Source organism: Anoplolepis gracilipes, chromosome 11 (assembly GCF_047496725.1).
Source record: "Anoplolepis gracilipes chromosome 11, ASM4749672v1, whole genome shotgun sequence".
Classification (NCBI taxonomy): Eukaryota; Metazoa; Arthropoda; class Insecta; order Hymenoptera; family Formicidae; genus Anoplolepis; species Anoplolepis gracilipes.
In genome coordinates this window covers 7,916,174-7,934,340 of record NC_132980.1, presented here as the reverse complement: position 1 = coordinate 7,934,340, position 18,167 = coordinate 7,916,174, and the positions used below count along the sequence as shown (strand labels likewise).

Below are 18,167 nucleotides of genomic sequence, written 5' to 3'. Positions count from 1 at the left end.
TATTTCAAAAATTTAAATCTTGAATGATTAATAAATTCGATTTTTCAATTATCTCAAAACGCCAATTAAAATTTAATTAAACTTTGCGCACGTTCTGATTTTTTAAATATAATTTCACACAATTTTGTGTTAATGTGACTTGCAGTCATTCTTTTTGAACGACGACATTTTTATAAATTTATCGAAATATAAATTTTACAAAGTGATCTACGACGCAATTTTGCAATCAAGGATTCTATATAAATTTTAAACCGGATTAACTAAAACGGTACTGATATATTCTTACCTATTATATCAAAGTCACGTAAGGATTTCATGCACAATACAAGAATATATGTTAGTTATAAATGAAACATGTGTTGTGCGAACTGACATACATAAATCCGCTTATAATCGCGATAATCCGATTGGCGTTAATTCTTCAGAAAGTAGGTTGTTGCTCATGCATATTTCTGTCTATTCACATATAAATGCTAGCGAAAAATTAATTAGTCTAATATTTTCATACAAATGACTATTTTGTCTTCTAATATATTTTTTTTAATGATCCTGTATACACATCACAGTCCGATAATCATTAAGTTAGCGAGCAGAAAATTAATAAAAGTAAGTTACGTGGAAAATTAGTAAAAGAGAGAAACGCATTTTATAAACGAAAAATTATAATACTAATAAGTATAAAAATGAATATGTTTACAATTGTACAGTTATAAATTCTTTTCGCTATAAAGGAAGATTAAATAATATAATAAATTCCATTTTAACAAATTTAAGAAATGTAACAAAAACGATGTTGTATTATTTGCAAAAATTAACGTGTATGATTAAAGGTAGAAAAATTCGATTTAAAAACGAACCTTGCTATATGTATCAACAATAACATGATAAGAAAATTTAAATCATTATTCATTGTCAGTTGAAATAGTCGTTATAAATCCGGCGATCTAATAAATAGACAAGATCTCGACTGGGAAGTGTATTTGTCATAAAATATTAGTTCCCATCGCAGATTCTCCGCAGGAGATGCTGATATGCAGGTACTAGTATTATTTTATAGACGTGCATTTGTATATATTCAACATGCATATAAAGAGATGAATAGAAATGTACATATATGTGTAAGAAACGAGTTAAAATTTATGTTAAACGCGATTTACAGTTATTCGCTCTTCGTACGTGAAACAAAGCTAAATAGAAAATTACAAGGCACTATATAATTATTATGTATATAATTATGGGATGCTTTTTATAAATTTTAAATTTAAAATTATTTTTTCTGTATATCATGTTTTCATATTTTGGGATAGTACTAAAAAATGGAGGATCAATGAACAGAATTCGTGCACAGTATACCGTATAGACAGGTTGATTTGCAAAAAGCGTATAATGAATCGGCGTCACGCTAATTGGGCGAAAGAAGCGAGACGAAATTACTTAGGCGCGTGCTCGAAAGAAATCGTGACAGGACGTGTAAAATGAGGTTTGTTAGCGTGCGCCGGGTGTCACGAGATTACCATGTTTCCTTGTATGTGTTATGCATGTGTGTGTGAGATGTCAAGACATAGTTCCTATAAGAGAGATGGATCGGGAGAGCCCGGGTACAATGGAAACGACAGTCGCGCGAGTGCGCGCGGCGAGAGCAAATTAAACGAGATTTACAGCGGGCGCACGATCTTGTCCTATTAACCCTGGACGTGCTTATGCATTCGATGAAATACGATTGAACGTAAGCATCGACGCCGTGAGTGAGTATATCGCTGTGATATCCCGCTGTTTTCGGCCGATTGTGTGAAGCGATAATAAAGTCAGCCTTTGTATTTCACAGCAAACTCGACACGTTTCTCGCGCGCGTATTTTCTGTACTTTTTTGCCCCAACATTCCAACAAATTGGATATTTAACACGTTACATAACGCGGCAATGATAAATTGTAATTCCTTTTAATTAAAGATTCTATACGGTAAAAATTATATCATGCGTTACATTTATTAAATATAGAAATGTAACGAATGATATCATTTTTGCTATATATAATATTTAATTAAAAAGAGTTATAATTGATACTTATGTAGTATATATATATGTATTTGTCAGAAACATTTTAAGTTATTATATTTTACAAGCATGCAATTTCTTTGTATCTTAATTTTTGTATATTAAAAAGTAAAATTGGTATAATGACTACTTTATCGAGAATGTTAATTAATGTATATACGCGAGAATACGAGTAATTTTGTTGATTATAATTAACTGAAAGAAACTAACGGCGGGACATTAAATTATTCTTGCCTATCCATGAAGTAAATTCACTTCACGATTAATCATTTAATTTTTATCATCCACGCTCGTCTCAGATACATAAACTTTAACGCTATCCCGCTTCAATAGCATCTCCTCGTAGCCTTTTACGCAACGTAAAATACACGCTTATGCCTAGATAGGATACAACAGGTGAATAATAATACTTACTAAGAAGCCTTTATCCTCTGCAACGCGAGAAGGGCGGCGGAAGGGGAGATCGGGAAGACGGAATCGGGTGGCTCCATCACGCAGACCGATACGTCCCTCTCCCGGTCCCTTTCCCTGTCCCTCTGCCTGTCCCTATCGCGATCACATTGCTCCCTTGCCCGATCTCGCACCTCTCTGTCCCTGATGGCGGGCTCTCGTTCCTGTTGACATTCCCTCTCGTTCTCGCCGCTTCTCTCCCGCACCCTCTCGCGCTCCCGGTTTCTTTCCCGGCTTCGATCTCGATCGCGATCTCTGTCCCACGCTGTTTCGCTCAACGGTGGCAACGATGGTGACGCTGTAAAAGAAACGAGAAATGCCTGTTGTTCAAAAAATCTTGTTACAGTGTAAATTGTTTTTCAAGTTGCTAAACTGATACTTCGACATTTATAAATAAATTATTTATTTATATATATTATTTAAGGTAATATATTATGTAACTGCTATTATCAGGTCACGATATTTCAGGAAGATCTTAAACATAAGCAAATAATGGGAGCAGCAATTGAAGTATATACATGTTATTTCTTTTGTACGGAATACATGTTTGCCACTTTGTGCGAACGTGCCATGGCGGTCGCAGGGTACCGTGCCCTCGATCCATCAACGATCGAGGATCGAAGGTCGATGTCAGACGAGCACGATGCAGCTCGCGCAACCTCTCGCAGATAAATCAACCGGGTGAAGAAATGCAAACGTTTCTTGCGCTCGCATCCTTTCCGAGACGTAATTCCTTACGATGGCGCGTTATAAATCGCTTTATGATTTCTTTTCGCGGGATTGTACGAGATCGACTTGTTTAAGATGCTTCGCTTATCATTACGTCTGCGCGTTGATGATAAATAAATTCCGCTTTCGATGTCTCGGTGGAATTTCGCGAATTATTGCGGTGTTTAAGCCGTAAAACGTCTTTGCATAGATTCCCACATCCTTTAAAAATCAGCAGCTACAGTTTATTATCGTATTACATGGAAAATTGCGATTTACCTCGCTATCTAGAGAGTTTTGACGACCGTTGACATCGCGGCCGCTGTATCTCACTGTACTTTCTGCGATTTGTGAGAGCCGGCCGACAAGCGTGTTAAATGCCCGTGACATTGCTGTTACTAATTAGCAGTCGCGTTAACGACGCGGCCAATACATTCGCGAGATAGAATGGAAAGATGCGGCGACTTTGCGATATCATTGTCGATCGTACTGCTGATAATATTTTGACCATGCACATCTTTCATTTAATTACAGAAGTTGTCTAGCGTCTCACGTAATCAACATAAAATCATAATTTACAAGTTCATCTTGTTACGCGAGGACAGCTTGTTTGTTTATAAACACGTTATTAGCACAGTATTATTTTAATTATACAAAATTATTTAGTTTGAAGTTTTAAATAAAATAATTTAAATTTATTATCTAACAAACAAAATTAAAATATATAATAATAAAATTAGAATAATTGTATTTTTAATGATACTGAGGAAATCACACACAAGTAAATTATAATAATCTCTTTTTGAAAATACGTTTAAATTGTAAATTCTATTTTCAATTTAATATTTGGATTTATTAACATATTATACATATTCATTATAATGCTTCAAATAACAATTGTCAAAACATATCATTTTATTTTCAGAGAAAGAAAATTAAATCATAGCATGCCTAATAGCTAATGTATTAACGAATTAATAAATTATATATGTATCATATGCCATCATGGGAAGAAATGTATACCTTCTTTTTTTAATGAAACTCTACGCTAATGTTTAAATTGATTGGAATCGATCTTACATTCAACGAAGTAATGCGATAACACGTGGCGCATGGTCATAAGTTAAGCGGAACGTTCGTGCGGAACGATCACTTAAGCTGACGCGATATGAAATTTAATGCCTCGTCTTCACGAACTTGAACAGATATCTGAAACAGAGTTGGAACACGTACCGTTGCTGCTTCACTCTTATGTATTACGTGTCTCACTGCATCTTGACAACCTGAGTTATCTTAAATTAAGTAATATATGTCGTGCAACGCGTAATAAGATTGCCAGTCAATTTCGAAAAGAAATTGTAGTGAACAAGACCGGAGATAATATATATAATATTCGTATTTCACACTTTTAAATATTAACATATACAATATATAAAGTCAAAGAAATATATATTATTATCTATCGCTTTTATATTCCTTTAATTTATTTTAGCTTTTATTTTAATTACAATTTTAATTTATTTATGATTTTTTGCGGTTAAAATGTAAACCTTTACGCATACATATTCGCAAGAAATTGTAAGAATTGAAAATGGAATTTTTATAAAGTATCGAAAAATTAATTAATCACAATTTTCATCCAAATTTAAAAAAATATTGTACAATATATTAATTGCATGATATGACGAAGATAATGCTCGTTCTCACTACGTGTGTAACTGAATTCTCATTAATTATTTGTCCTTATCATGGCAGAAATCTCATGAGCATTCTCGAATCGTATCGAGAAATCATTATGAATTCAGTCAGTCGAACCACGACGTAGTAACAGCGGTATTATTAACCGCAATTTCCGTGTGCCGGGGCGGCCTCACTTAATTAGCCGCTGCTTCGGACACTTTTCCTCCCTCTCTCTTCCGAGATCTCGTTCCAAACGTCTCGTTAGAGCCATTAACTCTTCTCATAGTTTTAGCCGAGACCTATGATCCCTCGCTATCTAATGGGGTACGCAGTCGTCACAAACAAGAACGATCTGACAGAACTTTGTTCGTGTTACATCCTTGTCCCTCTTTTATTTTTTTTTCTCATTTTATTCATCCTTTTTTTAACGTAGTTATCCCTTAATGTAAAAATATATGTCTCAACGCATATATAATTATTTGAAATTCAGGAAATAACCGTTTAATTGTGCCTAAAAAAAGAATAGATTTCTGATAAGAAATTAAATTAGCGATTAAGACAGAATAATGTGCAGACTGTCTAAATAAATTAATTTTGGTTTAATAATTTCTTACCATATCTAATACTATTTATAAGAAAAGCAAAATTGATCGTTTTAAATATTAAATATTAATTTAATAATTAATTTTAATTAAATATATACTTATAAATTCGAGCTTAATGTTCAATTTTGACATTTACTGCCACATGTACATTAAAGCGAAAAAAACCTATTTCTTTCTTATAGTATTAGACTATAGATATTTTATTTTTCCAAAGTTTTTCTTTTCAATTGCAGCACTCTATTCTTTGATTATTAATTACTAAAAATCTTCGTAAAAAAACATTTTGTAGAAAGTATCTTTAACTGTTACTTGATTAGCATAGAAACGATGAAAATGATCCCTCTGTAGGTGTTCGCTCGCCTCGCCCACGCTAGGCAACAGAGTTAATATTAAGCATTAGGGGTAATAATACTTGGTTTTAGCATGTTTCGCCTTTTCGTTTCATCTGCGTCTTTCCTCCGCTCGCTCTTTCGTTCGCGCACGATCTTTTGCCTTCCATCGTTTTCTTTTCTCGCGCACACGTATCCCGATGCTTTCGCGCGCCAAGGAACGTCAGGGGGTAATTGATAATGTTAAACGCCAGGGTTAATCCGCCGATTTATGGGCAGAGAGCGTGCGCGCCGTGGATTTTTTAAAATACACCAAATTGAGGGATAATCGCCCGACATTAATGCCTCGCCGCTAAAGATTGCCGCGCCTCGCCGGGCGCGCAAATCCAGAGGGATGATTGAGAGAGATAAGTGGGAGTACGGAGGTTATGGCGCTTCGCGTGTCCGGTGGCGGATAAAAGAGAGGGCCCTGCTAATCCGCCAAGAAAAAGGGAGAGTGCCTTGAATCGACTGAGAGAATCGATCTCGAGATAGCCACGGCGCATGGAGGATAAAGCGCCTATCTCATGACCTCAAGTCAAAGATAGTCACTCGTTGTAGGATCTTGAGTCCGCAACGATGCGATGCACATTTCGTTCCGTGATTCTCAAATCACGTGGTAGAAATCTTGAATGATAATTTATCCATAAATTTGCGCGCTTTTTAATATATATTAATATGAATATAAAAAAAATATATAATAGAGATAGAAATATATATATATATATATATATATATATATATATATATATATCGGAAAAGGATATAGAATAATAGGATACAAATAATTATAAAAATTAATACAAATAAAATATATAATAATAAAATAATATGATAAAAATAAAATTAATACAAATAATTGCAATATCGTAATATTATAAAGAAATTATAAAAATATATTTTTGGACGTGAACAGGTTTATTTTTCTTGGCTTTATCACACTCGCAAGTGGAATCTACCGTTCATTCTGGCGAATAACGTCGATTATGGCATATTGTATAATCCAGCGGGTGGGCGCATTAGGCGCGCGGAAATATATGCGTGCGCTCGCGTGCGCGTGCACGGATAAAAGGTGGGTGGACATGCCACCCGCGTCGCGGAACTCGTTAGGCGTTATGTGTTTTCAATTAAGTTTCCGAGGCCGCGTACGCGAAGCGCGCAGATTAGCGCGAGCGACCGGACTTGCGTCGATTAATCGTGAAGCGTTATTTCTCATTCTCGTGCCGCGGGGGCCGCCACGACGTTTAGAAATTTATTGACGGTGGTTCGTTCGTACAAAGTACCGGTTATCCGTCAGGTGCGAAGATAACGTGCGCGATAACGCTTATTCACATCGTGCCGCAAATTCATCGGCGGTGAGCATTTGGAATTGAGAAGAGAGATCCCACGAGACGATCACGATAAACTTTTGCGCAAAGATATCTGTATGTTTCGTAGAAAAAAAACATAAATATATCTAGAGTTTATAAATTTTATCTAAATTGTTAATATAAATTCTGAATATGTCAAATATTGAAAGCAAAATAGCAAATAATCATGGTAAAGATTTATGTACATATTTTTAAAAATTGTCGCATAATTTGAACTGACATAATTACTGTTACATTATGATGTATGTAATGAATGGTCCAAGGGAATGAAATCCAACATTATGCGCAATAAATTGCGCTCAATTCGCGCAACGGAGATTTCAGTCTGAGGAAATAATTAAAATTTATATTTCGTCGTATTAAACGACGACTTTAAACTGCATCGCGCAATCCTAGTGGCGTAAACGTAAAATGAGCGATTATCTCTTTGTCAAGCGGCACATTAACGTATCTTTATCATAATTAAGCGCCGCCTCGTGCACACTAATTGTCAAAAGCGTAATTGCACTGGCGAGGTGAAAGTAGCTAAATGCGGAAGTGCAATTAAATATATGCCAATTCGTTGAAATAGCGAAAAGATTTGAAATAAATTGAGTTTTATCAGCTACCTCTCTCTTTCTTTCTTCAATTTTCAATCAAATTTATTCGTGAATTTTAAATTTCTTCTCCCAAAACAATAATACATATCTTCATTAGCGAGTATACGTAATCATTTATAACATTATTGAGGAGTACGCTAACAGTATTATATCGTTTTCGATTTTAATGTAGGATGTACGTGGAAAGTATAATACATAATTTTTTAATAACCCGGAAGGTATTGGAACACAGTCTGAAAGAAGAATCAAGCGCTCGTAAAATATGAAATCGCAATGGCATCCAGATTAAGATATGCGTCGGCAGATAATCGATTCATGCACACGTTGCATTAATCTCAAAGCTGTACTTTTACGACGCTCACTATTGCTGCGCGATAAATCGCGCCTTCGTTATCGTGTCCCCCGGGTTCGTATCCTTCTTCTTTCCTTTTTTTTTATACATGTCATAAATATCACACCATCAAAAGTAATGCGTGCGCATATGCATGCGAATGAGTTTTTGCAGTCGTTAATGTAATACTTTTTATGCGCGCTCTTTTGCAAGACGTAAAAGAATATCGCATAACGATAATAAAAAAGATCATGGTACAAGTCGTATATTCGCGCCATGGATTCGTCGATGAAGCAATACACAACTTTAACTTTGTTTACCAAGATGAATATTAAACGCATCGCCATATATATTCTTACACTTACATCTCCAAGAATAAAATCTTGTTTAAAAAAAATATTAATAATTTTTCGAGGCTATTTTAATTCTTGACATATATATTTTCACATATCTTTATTATACGATAAATTAAATTCAAACAGTAGCATCTAGAGTTAAATGCGAAAGAGTCGCAAAGAGAGATTTCGCAAAACAATACTCGTCGAGAGTAAAAAGCAACATAAAAAATATATGGTTTAGAGTGAAAGCACGGGAGTTAACCGTTTTGACGATAAATCCCTCGCGGGTAGCGTTCGAATTGTTCCACCCACGCTGATCGCGTATAAAACGTTCGCATGCGAGAGAGAGAGAGATAGAGGAGTTCCGGAATCGCGATGGGCATGATGCGGCAGATGGATGAGCTGCGGCTCGATTTATATAAGAATCATAAGATCGAAGAAATGGGACAAGACAAACACCGGTTAATTGGAAAACCGCTAACATAAGATGGATGAATATCTTATTATCCGGTACTGTATAATATGCAAGAGTAGATCGCACGTGGTTTCTGCTTGATGTATGAACTACGGGGACGAAAAGATTAGGAGAATGACGATCAAAGGTACACATTTATGAGCATTAACAAATACAGCTCGAACCGCGTCCGTCGCAATGCTCGTGATTAATCGAGCCCGAGAAAACCGCCGCATCGGAATGCATTACCGACATAAAATGACTCACCAGAACCAGTCACGAATAATGGTATCAAAATAGGTGGTCACGAAAGGTCGAAATCCGTGAGCTTCGAATGCTATAAGTTATCCTCATTAGAAATCCGCAGGCAATTACGAGTATAACGAATGCTTCATCAGTTCATTTTACAGCTGCAAGTTGATTCTACTATGTTATCTCCATAGCAGAATATAAATTAAAAAGTAGAGATATCATTATTACAATGTAACATTATTGCGATGCACGACTATTTATACATTCTATATTTGCTGAATATCTCTTTTCATATATTCGTATATCACGATAATTTCACATTATAATAATGATATCGTTACGTTTAATTTCTGTGTGATAACGTTTTTAGAGACCGCAAAATGTTTGACAGATAGAGATGCGAGCATGCTTCAATTTTTAACATGACAAACATCCATTATTTACGTGCAGGTTAGCCTCGCTTGACTTATCAAAGTTCACTAATAATTCAGCTTCAGTTGCTATTTCAATTGCAGTTTGACTGCACAAAGCTACCAAATTTAGCTTTAATTCTTTAGTACTTCGATAGTAATTCGATCTTTTATCGGCGAAATTCGGGAAAATCAAATATCAATACAGTTTTTTAAATCTAATTGTAAATATGAAAAGAGAAATTATTCCTAGAATTTCATAAATAAAATCTAACAAATTTCAAAGCAATTCTCTTCATATTTTCTTTGAAGAGAAAAAAAAGTTGCAATTTTCAAAAGTCTCAAATAAAAGTCGCTTTCTCTCACGATAATTTTATTAAAATGAAAAAACGCCGAGATCTGTCAAATGGTTCTGAGGGTAAAAAAATGAGTTTAGTTTAAATCTGCGTGAAACGAGGCTCGATGTTCCGTTGCGAATACCGGTCAACGTCAGCGATTACGAACGCACGTCGTGAACCTGTCGTAACGTCCGTTTGCACCAAAGGAAGGTGTATAAATTATGGACGCGGAGGTGCCGATACTTGATAAATCTATCGGCTGGTGATAGACGAGCCGAGGCGGCACGGATCGGGCTATGTGCATCGCAGCGACAGGCTGCACTAATGCACGCGGCACGTCCTTAGCTGCGCACCTTCACCCGTAATCGTCTTCAGGTAAGACACGTGGACGACAGCGCGCGCTAAGTCCCTCTCGAATCGCTCCTTCTTTCGTGCATTGACTCCATCTTTCTCTCTCTCTTCCTTGCGTGGCATTTGTGTGAGATTGCGGGAACCCTAGAGGTCAATCTCTTGAGGCTCGATTACGCGTATCGATGACTATTAGGCGCGGTTTATTCATGGCTCGACTGGCCAGCTCTGTCTCGGTCGTAGTTCACTTCGCATCGCGATAACCCCGCGTCACTCGCTGAACTAGGAAGTCCCGAGGGACGGATGACAGCTGATTATAAAGGAAATAAAAGAAAATGTTGAGAATTAATTGACTCACGTACAACCAATGAACGTAATAATAAGAAAGATAAACTTTTAATACATTATATGCGGGATGTGTTTTAAAAAAATTGGTTCTTTCTGGGCAATCGTGAATGTGATTTTTTTCATTAAAAAATATAATCTTTAATTATAGTTTTTTTTTTTTCAGTTTTTTCAGCATATTAAATATTTTTGTAATTAAATTTCAAAATTGTATAAAATTCTATTAAAGAAACATTTACATAAAATTGTCGCAAAATATTTTTTTTTTCATATTTAGTTTTTCTTTTTTTTCTTTTGTCATAATGTAAAATCTATTTAAATTTTAATACCTTGAAAAAAGAGACTGATGTCTTGTGCAAGACATCCATAAGTCAAGCAAATAATGATAGTTCTAAAGCATGCTGAATATACTTCAAATTTAAGACGCGATGATTGCACAAGCATTAAGTACGTGGTATGTATTCCGACAGTTAATCCGCAGCTATAAAGAAGTTCGCATCTTTCATTGCATGTCAAATAATGTTTATGATCGTGTGGAAGAATTACTTCGCGCCGTCGATACCCAGATGTTGTTCCATTTATACGAAAGATTGCACAGGTGGAATACATTGCATTAACATACTATGAAGATTCAATTGTTAAATCGAAAATCTACAGACAAAGTATCATTGCTTATCTTAAATATCATCCGCAATAATAAGTTGCAACGTTTATGTTTAACCTTTGCGAACTTGATGAGAAAAAATTATTATAAAACTTTGTAAAGATCCAGCTTAATCTCACAATTACATTTCATTGTATCACACGATAAAATCAAAATACCATTAGTAATCAACATTCGCTAGTAATTTTATCTCGACAGATTCACCTATCTGACGTAATAGTAATCAATCATGAAAGCAAAGCGTTTATTCAATTTCCATAGTACAATATATTACTTCGATCTAACAGTAGCATGTTGTTGCAATGCGCGTCTCAGCATCAGTTGTGTAATAAAAATTTAAAAAAAAATCAGTCGCTTAATTTATCATCGGAAAAATTCTTACTCGCGTTTAATCTTTGCGAGAATTAACGTAGACATGTTTCTGTTCGTGTGTTCGATTAGGAGAAAAATGGAAGAAGAGGAAAAACAGCACGCGCACACGGCACGTACATACGTGCAACACGCCGCGTGGATTTCTGCGGGCACAGGGCGGTCAATAAATTTGCGATTTTTTCCCGCAAAGGGAGCCATCACGGCTCTTCCCACCGCGTCATCCCACGCCCGCACCCGCGGCCATCCCTCGCCCTCGGGACGAGACTTCTTTCCCGGTGTGGACTGTGAGCAAGCATCGCGGTGAGATCGCGCGCGCGACCCGGGAAAAGGACGGCGGACGGCGCGATTACACGGATAATAAATTAACGCGCACGACCTTATCGAGGCGTATAATTCATCACGAAAGGGTTACGTGCACGCGTGCGCGACCCGACTCGGCATCGTGCGCCGACCCGATATGGCGGTTTTGCACATTAACCTCGTAAAACTCTAATGGCACTCGATCCCTTACACCTGTAACACGGTATATACGGCGGGCGATGTGAAAGTTCGGAGCACGGAAGGAGGTTAAACCCGGGACAAGGTAAACGCTCGTTAAGCCGAAGACGCGCGTCGTTAGAAGAACGATGTATTCCCGGTCTACTCCTGGGATACTCCTCTCTGTCAGAGAGATAATGGCTTTTCGTTAAAAAATGTGCTGTAATGATATTAACCCTTGACTTATGACGGGCGTTAATAGCGCTTTCTTCTATTAATCTATTATCCTCTTATATTTCACATGCGAAGAGTGCAAAGATACTCGTAATACTATTAATCATAAGAGACACTTTAAGTTTAAATTAGATGCGAGTATTTATGGAGAATATTAAAAAAATAAAAGAATAATGATTTGAAGATATTAATAATTTCATAAAAATCATTAATTCAATAATTGCAAAAAATTATAAGAAAATATTTTTTACAATTATACGAATAATTAATGCAAATACAAACAGTTTATTCATAATTAATATAAATATATTTTTTAATATAACTTATATGTAAATAACTAAATAATCTTGTAATAAAATTGATAAAAAATATTCTGCGTATTCCTTAAAAGATATTAAAAGATATTAATAATATATTCAGAAAAAAATTATAATCTGTATTTCAAAATATTTTTCCTTTATTTATCTAAAATCATCAAGTTAATCTTATATGGGAAAAATTAGATTGCGGTTGATGCAACAAAATGAATGCAAGTCACTGCAATTACGCGGTAGAAAATGAGCGTTATCGATGTATGTACATAAACAGCAATTCGACTGGGAAATAAGTCTTGCAGTGGATTACGACGGTCATAATATCCACAAATAGGAATAGTTCTACATAACGCAACCATTCCTGTTTCGCGGTTCATTAAACGTTTTGAAATATCGATCGATGTTCGCATTCGGCAATGTATCTCTGAACACGTATGAATTTTCTAGAAATAAATTTTATTTCATCTTAATTTTTTTTCACATACGAAAGAGTAGTTTACCATCGATTCGGTCTTTAATTCAGTTCAATCCTCCTCATTAGGGTAAACTCCCGGTAAGATGGCCATAGTTTTTTAAAATGCAAAAAACATACTTTTATTTTTGTTATTTTTTAATAATATTTGACATATTATCTTCACTGAAGCTTAAATTACGTAATATTATCGAAATTGAAAGGAAAATATTTAATGGAAATTTCATATTATCAAAATAGTACTACATAAGCATTGGCCATCTTACCCAACTTTTAAGGAAAAGATGACCATAGTATTTATAAAAAAAAAGTGAAAACGAAAATAAAAATTATAGATCATATAACAATTTACATATCTTTATAATAAGTCTAACGTCGATTACGATAGTTTAACTGTAATTTATTCGACGTTATAACAGTTTCAAGTGGACAAATGAAAAACTTTGCAGGTAGTCAAAAATAAAATATGATTCAAGATTCACAATATCGTTATTTCGAACAATGGTAAATATCGATTATCTTTGATAATGACTAAAAAGGCGTACTATGTAACAATTATTGAAAAAAATTACAGCCTATGGCCATCTTTTCCGTATGGCCATCATACCCTAGTTTACCCTATCAATCGTAACATCATAATTCGAGTTTAAGAACAAAGAGGAGTCTCGTCTCGCGCAACCTATCTTAACGCTCGTGACCGATCCGACGGTATCTCGACCTTTCTGTCCCATAATCGTAGTCCCATCCATAGAGATATTAAACGCAATGCTGACTTTGCATTTGTCTCGCGACGCTTTTTCGCCCGCTCGCTGCCATTTACGGGTTCGGAGAGAAACAAAATTGCGCAACGTGGCGCACCCGCAAGATATTCCGTCGCGTCGCGAGTTAACGAGGCGTGCGATATGGACAGAGGATAATTAATTAACGGTTCGACGTAGAGCCTGGAACACTCGATCGCGTCCAGACGCGTTCTCTGCCGACAGGACTTGCTTAACAAGAATCACGTGTTTTTATGAATACGTTCAACGTGGAAGTAACATCAGTTAGGCAAATGTCTGGTCGATATCGTGACAAGACTAGATAAACGTTTCGAGTAAATAAAACGATGAGCATGATATAAGCGAAAATATTTAAGGTTCTGCATAAATTGTTATATAAATTGTTAATAAAAATATTTTTATATAGTGTTTCTGTCCGATACTTTGACATTTCGAGAAAAATTGCTGGTCTCGCTTGATTTATGGAAGCGCATTCATCGAGACGTACAAAAAATGAATTCTATCGACCGGACTTATCGGTATTGTAAATCCCGTTTAACGAATAAGAGATCTCATTACATGTGATATATCAACACAAATCACACATCTAACCGATAATCCGGCCCGACCTTCGTTCGCAACCTGTAGATCGCCGTTGCGGTGCAAGCGAGCGGCCGTGTGGTAAGGCCGCCGTATCTACGAGCCGCGGAATACATTATCCCGAAGATTAGTGTGCGAACGATAGGAGAAAAGACACGTACGGCAAGCGAGCAGAGGTTCATGTGAGTATACGGCACGAGTGGCGATCTCCGCCTGCTAAATCGTGAGGTACGCGTCGAGAGTAGGCGTCAGATTTGTGCTTCTAATTCGCGTAAAATGTATGCTTTAGAGCCTAGTGATTCACATTGAAATCATCTCTTTTCAAGTTTCTCGCTTGAAACAACGTGACAATTGCGGTCAAGGAGGGGCTTCGTGAAGATTCACAGAGTGAAAGATCTCAAGGGATTAGCAAATAGCTCTTTAAGAGCCTTTCGACGTGTATAAAAGCAAACTGCGGGAATATCGTTAGTTTATTTTATCAACTTATGTATTTCACGCGATTATTTAAAAAAATTAAATATTTATTTAATTTATATATTTTTTATGTGAAAATTTCTCCAGTGACACATATTAGGAAAGAAAGTCTCTAAAGACTAATTCATTCATTCGCAAAAATGCGGGAAATTAATTTATTCCAAATTAATTCAAATTTATTCAAAATTACTTCAGATAATTAATCTTCGCGCAGGTCCGTGAAAAATTCACACCATAAATTTAATTCCGAATTAATTCCAAGTAGCTTCTGGTTCTTCCAAATTGCACAATTAGTCTAAACGCTTCCGAATTAACCAAGGTGAGAGAACGAAATGAAACGGAATGAAATTGACCAGTTGCGCCGACATTCGTACCTAACCGTTACGATCTCTTTATTTCTGTCTCTCTTCACTGCCAGCTGTACGATTCGGTACGACATCATCCTCAACGTTAGCGTAGGAGTACCAGTCGGATTTACACGTACAGGTGCATCGCCGGCGTATGTAGGTACAATACACGATGTGGCGATACGGCCGTGCCCCGTGTGCCCCACGTTTTATTCAAGTACGACGGGGACCGGACTGCGTACACGCGTTGCTGGAGTGCAAGTTAAACAACTATTCATAAATATCGTAAAGCGCCGTTACTGATGGCCGCGTACGGCGATCTCAGGGCCTTCCTCGCCGTCATAGCAAGCCAGTAAATCCTCCCGGCGGCCGACTACGTCGACGATCATGCCGTATGTTAAGCGGATCGCCGATACGGATGATTCTCTTTCGCAAGAACACCTGACGCACTTTTAAACGTGAAGAAACGATTGGCTGAACGAACGGGAAAATATATTCATGTGCATCGATCGCAATCATTGTTTTATTCTTATAATGAGAATATTATATCGTTGAAATATTTTGTGGACCTATTATAATTGATTAATATCAATAATCTCTTCTTTTAACGTTGCATATCATTCATTAAGCTTTCTAAGAAGCATCATTAACTTTATAATAAAACTACTCTTTACAATCTTAAAATATATTTTCCTCAATATAAAAAAAAGGTAAGAATATGATAAATATTTTCAATTAAATATATGCATAAGCCTTAACATATAGTAAGCATTAATTTTTTTTTCCATGAGCAAGGAATAGAAATCGATTTCAAGTAAGCTATACAACTACCAGCTTTTGACAAAAGACCCCGTTAAGTTAATATTAATTTGCACAATTTGCCCGCCACGTCTAAAGTTCACTGTGTTACAGTTCACTAATGCACCCTTGATCTTTCATCGTCATGATGCTTTAATGTATAAGCCGCGTATGAATCTACGTTCATGACGCGTCCAAGTTAATGGATTTAATCGAGTAATCGAGGAAGCGATATCGAGGTTACCTATCTCATCTCGCAAGCGAGGTCGCGTGCTTGCAATCGACATAATTCACGGCCGAATGAACGTCGATAACAAGCCTAGGCTGATTGACGGCGTCCAAGGAACACACGGACAATCGTATACGTCGCTTTTACTCTCTGACGTATGTGCGCTGTTTCCACACGTGGCAGGTGGAACGTGCAGTCAATAGCATACCAGTCCTCAGCCAGCGGCCAAATGCAAGCAAGTAGGCAACTTCCACGAATATCGCGTTCGCCGACGTATTGGCCGCAAAAATTCTGCCCGAGCTGATGACAATTACGATAAATTAGCAGTAGCACGTGGCATCATTAAAATAATTATGTATTCGATTTCTATTTTTAAAATACACGAGAAAATCAAAGTTCATTTAATAATTGTAAAATTTTAGAGATTTTTTTCTTAAATAAATATTTTTCCAAATTATTACGTTATTTTGAGGAATTAAATACAAATGCAAAGCTTATGAAAAGGAACATCATATTTTTGTCAGTGTTCAGCACCTTTTAACACCTGAATACTTTACGATAATTGTACATACCCGGACTCTGGCGGCGACTTTACTGCACGTTATTCATAATAATTGCGCGTTGAACGCGCTCGTAACGTGCACCTGTCCACGGGAAGTCCAACAAGGAGATACTTTGAGAACATGGCTCATGTTATCTGATTAATAACGATAATATTTCGCGCGACTGATAATTATTATTCGGCTGAATCGTAAACACGGTATATCGCGCACAACTTTATGCCGCCGCGAGAACTCGTGCAGTGTGTCTTTCGCGTGGTCGTGACTCCGAAGGGGAGCCCCCTTCTCGTCTCGATTTTACACCATCCCTCCCCGGCCCCGGGGGCGCGGAAGAAGCACGAAAGACCTTACGTTCCCTTAATTTGTCACGGACCGGCCGGTTGCGAAATCGACGGCGCTGGCCGCGCAATCGCGCTCTTGCGGTTGCCCTGGCTTTCATAATGCAAATTACGATCGTTTCGTATTGCCTTTGAGAAAATGTTCCGGCGAATGTCGTCGCGCGCAGGCTAAGGTATCGCTTTCTGCGAACCCTTAAATTACAATTGTGCCCGCTCGCGTGTTTCATAAGGCGTGCACGCCGGCGTATTTCACGGAGCAAGAGTTGCATAACATTGCATTAATAAATTGCCGAATTATTTCTTGTTTAATATATTTTTTCCGCATATCTTTCCTCTCCCTTCTTCCCCTCACCATCTCCCGATAGAATTTAATAATTATATAAAACTTGTATATTTGTGCGAAATCACCTTCGGGACTTTTACTTGTAATTTCTTTTTTGAAGTACCGTTGCGTTTACAAACCTGCCAACAGACGGAAGTTTTAATCGCCGCCTGAAGTTGTTCGGGTACATAATGCTGCACGAAATAAATTAAACGAGTTTGCCGTTATATTGTACGTGAAGGATGCAGAATAACAAACAGAATATTTACATTTTATATTATAATTATAATGAATATATAAAAATATCACTGTGTGTTAGCAAAGTAAATTTTTTACATTTTGAACAATATTTTGTAGTTACAATTTTATAGACATTACTTTCACAAGAAAAAACTTGAATCTCAATATATTTCTCTCTACATAATTTTTTAAATTACCCCGTAGATTGAGACTGCAACGGACGATATTACATTTAAATTAAAATAAATTTGCTTCTCTCAAATTGGAAAGATAGTTAAATATGTTAAATGAATAAAGAAAAAAATAAATTATTATATT

General features: G+C 36.5%; 1 protein-coding gene and 1 long non-coding RNA gene across 10 annotated transcripts in view; one reads left to right on the top strand and one right to left on the bottom strand.

Annotated features, from left to right (window-relative positions):
• Positions 1 to 18,167, bottom strand: part of LOC140671410 (uncharacterized) — a 296,391-nt gene that overhangs the window by 12,381 nt on the left and 265,843 nt on the right. For both annotated transcript variants that reach the window (XM_072902679.1, XM_072902680.1), the window contains one exon: positions 2,469 to 2,802. In XM_072902679.1, the coding sequence (XP_072758780.1) occupies positions 2,469 to 2,802 (334 nt within the window). The remainder of the gene's footprint in view (positions 1 to 2,468; positions 2,803 to 18,167) is intronic.
• The window catches only part of LOC140671411 (uncharacterized), a 349,127-nt gene that overhangs the window by 118,240 nt on the left and 212,720 nt on the right, over positions 1 to 18,167 (top strand). The window contains exon 4 of one of the 8 annotated variants that reach the window (XR_012047725.1): positions 11,756 to 11,927. The exons of the other annotated variants lie outside the window; for them this stretch is intronic. This is a non-coding gene — a long non-coding RNA (uncharacterized lncRNA). Of the gene's footprint in view, positions 1 to 11,755; positions 11,928 to 18,167 lie in introns of those variants that run through there. 8 annotated transcript variants of the gene reach the window in all.